The 4188-nt window shown below is 42.1% G+C and overlaps 1 protein-coding gene across 1 annotated transcript in view; it reads right to left on the bottom strand.

Annotated features, from left to right (window-relative positions):
* Nucleotides 1–4188, bottom strand: part of setd3 (SET domain containing 3, actin histidine methyltransferase) — a 17487-nt gene that overhangs the window by 10099 nt on the left and 3200 nt on the right. Inside the window, exon 4 of the mRNA XM_035673809.1 lies at nt 2347–2390. Within this exon, the coding sequence (XP_035529702.1) occupies nt 2347–2390 (44 nt within the window). The remainder of the gene's footprint in view (nt 1–2346; nt 2391–4188) is intronic.

Raw genomic sequence — 4188 nt, 5'->3', positions numbered from 1 at the left:
TAGTTTTGCCATTTCACAATCAGATTTACTAATGTGGATATTGTACATAATTAATATTTGTTGAACGGAAACAAGGTGCACGGTGCAGCATTGAAGATGTTCTGACACATCACACCAACAACCAGACACACACACCACACACAACAACCAACACACAAGTATGAGACAGGACCGCGGTAGATGGGCGTGGTGAGCGGTAGCCAGTTGCCGTGGACCGTTAGAAAGTCTGAGTGGCCAGTGTTGTTTGTGAGCTGCCGGGTGCGTAGCGGAATGTGGCGAAGATGGAAAGAAGGGAGTCGTGTGCGGGAGAAGGCGGAGCTAATCTTTTAAGGGTCTAGGTGGAGTGTACAGTGCCATGGTGTACCTGAGGAACAGCGTTGGGTTCATCGAGTAGGCTGTCATTTGGCAGTTGGTCTCCACAATATATCTTGAAGGGAATTGGAGATCCGGCAATGTGTGTAGAGAATACGGGATCCTGATTTCTTCGTTTATACCAATTAATTTGTATGGCAGAGCTCCAAGTTGTTACCCCGTAGTCTCCGTGTCCTTCCTGTTGTCTGCTCGATAGCTTTTGTTCTCCATGTCTAGGTTAGGTCTGCACTTGTTGATTTTTTTTTGTAAATAGAATAACCTTAATTAGTTTTTCTTACCCTATGCTCACCTCTTCTGGTAAGGGTCAACTGATGTGTGGACTCTCGCGATTGAGTATTCCCTGGCGCTCCTATCGTTCTCGGCAGTTTCATGGCGCATTTGTGCCTGATGTGTGATCGATGCCTCGATTATGTGACAAGTCGACCAGGTGTTTTATTGTATTAATATTTGTTACTCAGATTCTGCGAATTGTTCGTTGGGTAATGTAGGAAAATGGCCACCATGCTAAACTTATGGTAAAGTACCCTAAAACCATATGCTCCATGTACCGATGTGGCTGTTCTGGTGGTTTTGGTCTGGTGTTAATGGTTCTATGTGGTGACGATGTAGCCGGCGGTTTCGTGTGTTGGTATGTTGTGTGTGGTGGTAGGATCATATCTTGTGGCATAGTTTCGGTGCTATGCAGGTATCATAACCCGGATTCAAGCGGCATCGTTTTTCTTCTGATTACTTGGTTGATGTGTCGCTATTATTCATCAAAGACATCAGCACATTCCAGAATTTTCTGAATTGGCGCAAAAATGGGGATGCCAGACCACCTGACCAAGTACACAGGACACAAGTTAGAGAGTCCAGACTTCTGGATAAGTTTTTACTGTATTCTTTTCGTGATTGACAGCGAAAGATTGCATGCTGCGTTTATTTTGAGTGATTGGCCTCTTCTGTTTTAGTGTCTGCTCCTTCTCATCGCCGATTCCTTTTCATTTCCCTTCGTTTATCCACCCGCTTGTGGGCATCTTGGCTTGATTTTACAGTTGGCCATGAGATGTGTATCCTAGTTCCCTGAGATTAGCATTTCCAATGTCACCTGTGGCGGCGTCATCCCAATATTTCTTTTCAGTAGCCTGTTGTCGGCTAACAAGGCAGAGGCGTTCATCGGTTAGAGCTCTTCTTAGCCTAGTTTACAGTCTTATGTCTTTATGCTTTATTTAGGCACTCTGTACCAAGGTCATGAGCTCTAAGGCAGTGACCGTTTATACAATGTATTTTGGTGAGTAAGAGATTGCATGGGGATATACTTGCCTCAGAACGTGACCAAAATTTTAGTTTTAAATCACAGCGGCAAAATGCTCTTAGGTTTCGCCCCCCTTGGTTAGACGATGGTTAGAGGTGATATATATGGGAGCCTCGTCTGAATTGAGCTTGGAGAAGAATTCCTCTTCTTTGGCTATCTGTGAGTGCAGGATGTACTTCCATGAAATACAATCCATGTTCGTGATGTTAAAGATCGAATGGCGAAAGACCGGCTGGAGATCCAGAGACTAAACTAGTCGAAGCTGATTATTTCGTGTGATTGGGATCATCGGAGGGATTGGTCGTATCTGGCTGCCCTGGCCTTAGGCTTCCTCCTTTGCGCATGTCGTAGATCATGTATCGCCAGGGAACACGGATACTTGTGATGGTATAGCCGGTATTGCCCGTTTGTAGTGTCTTGGGTCCCATTAGTTTCTGTCTTTAGTAACGATGTGAGTTATAATCCAACTCACACAAAAATATAAATATGGAAGGGAGAAGATCTATTCTTTTAGTTGTTAGTCTTGCAAATGTCATTATCTTAAGCTCGCTGCTAAAAACTTTAAAATAAGGATGGGGTGGGGGTTTGGCGCTTCTCCCTTTTTTAGGAATTGTACAGTCAGCTATTGTTTATCTTCAATGAAGTTTAGCATTTGTGCCCATTTTGGATTTTATCATCGCAAATGGAAGGAATATTTGCAAGGTAAAGTATTTAGGGCTGGGGTCTCCAAGGTGGTGGCAACTGGTAGCCCATGAGTAGCCTATGACAGTGGCTCACAATCTGGGGGTTGGGACCGCACACAGGGGTGAATTCATCCAAATCACTGAGTTAACTATTTGGGTTCATTGTACAGTTTTGAATATAATATGAAATATCCAGAAAATATGTCACTTAGTCAGGAGTTGTCAGTTTACACACACTCGCAAGGAAGTGTACAAATGTGTTCCGTTGGGTCAAAACATTTAAATATTACTGATGTGTTTTTAGGAATGAAAAAAGTATGCTGAGACTAGCCTTTATTACATGTTCTGAGTTACCACGCTTTCCTATTCTGCTCGTCGGCATCTTCTGTTCATTGGAGGTCCCAAATGGAGGCCTAAGCCCTCGCCGACTTTCTCTCACTTGCACTTCTAAATGCTCATGATCAACCCTGCATATGAAAATGACTGAAGATGAAAATACACACAGTTATGTCTTTGTATTTAAAGCATCAGTTTAACATGTTGGCAAATATACATGGTAGCACAATAATTAAACCCCTTTAGGTAGCCCTTACTCTCAAAATAGTTGGAGACCCCTGATTTAGGGTATACTACTACTAAAAGTAAATTTAGCAAAATGGAGCACCAAACTCACTACATTTTAAAATGTACAGCCATTTTTTTCCAAAGACCTGCACCAATGGCAATGACTGCTTTCCCTGGTACTGGTGTTGCAGCAGAGTGCTGGGGACATTGGAGCACCACAGCACTTTTTTTCAAGTATATAAAGCAGAAGGTTGTTTAAGAAAGCAGTCTCCTGAGTACCTTTGCACATCAGTGCAAAATCCACATAGAGGTCTATTTTCATTCCAGCTCAAAAATTCAATCAATGAATTTTCGAATCTGAAATCGGCTTCTGTCTCAAAAATCCCCTTCAGTCAGGCTCTAAACCTCTTTATGATTACATTACATACAAAGAACATTATCTTCTGTCACAAGCTTGACTCATGAAATCAGCAAAAAAGGTTCCCTTTCTTTTTTTGCGGGGTGTTTTTTTTGCCTTTATTAGCAGCTGAAGAGTGGCAGAAAAGTGGGGGAGAGAGAGATAGAAAAAGGATGACATGCAGCAAAGTATTGGAATGGAACCCAGGCCATTGTGGTGAGGACTTGGCCTTTGTACATGGAGCGCACACTCAACCAGGTGAGCTACCAGGGCATCCCACAATTCAGAACAGAAGAATATGCCCAGTTATGTTTCATATTGCAATTCAGTGGACTAAAAACATGAGTGAATGGTTTACCTTGAGGTAAAAGATGGAAGATAGTGTGCCCTTTCTGGCTATTTATTGAAAATCAAAATTAATCATAACACCAGGAATTGAAATCAAATCATGAGATTGACAAAGATTCTTACTCTTACTAATAACCCTTATTTGGAGGTTAAACTACAAGCAGCATTTCAGTAGCAATCCCTAATTGCACAGGAAAAGTGTGTGCACAAAAACACAGTAAACACAGCAGGTCATAGTTGAACCAATAAGCCTGAATGTGAATTGTGATGGATGTTTTTGTAATCATTTTTACTGTTTGCCTTCAGTTTCTTCTGCACTTAAGTTTGACTGATCTGGAGGCTTGTTTACAACCTGTTTGATTGTCTGACTGCTTGTGTCACCATATTATTATTAGTGTGCCTGAAACAGCACACTACTATTATTGCTCCTACTTAAACTTAAACTTATTATTCTTCCGTACGTTTTTCGGCGCGCTACTCCTCCCGCAGCTTTGGTCGCACATACACAAAAAAGGTACCAAAACGTGCGG

The sequence above is a fragment of the Morone saxatilis genome, unplaced genomic scaffold (assembly GCF_004916995.1).
Source record: "Morone saxatilis isolate NCDOM2014 unplaced genomic scaffold, NCSU_SB_2.0 Contig3, whole genome shotgun sequence".
Taxonomy (NCBI): Eukaryota; Metazoa; Chordata; class Actinopteri; family Moronidae; genus Morone; species Morone saxatilis.
This window is presented reverse-complemented; position numbering and strand designations above follow the sequence as displayed.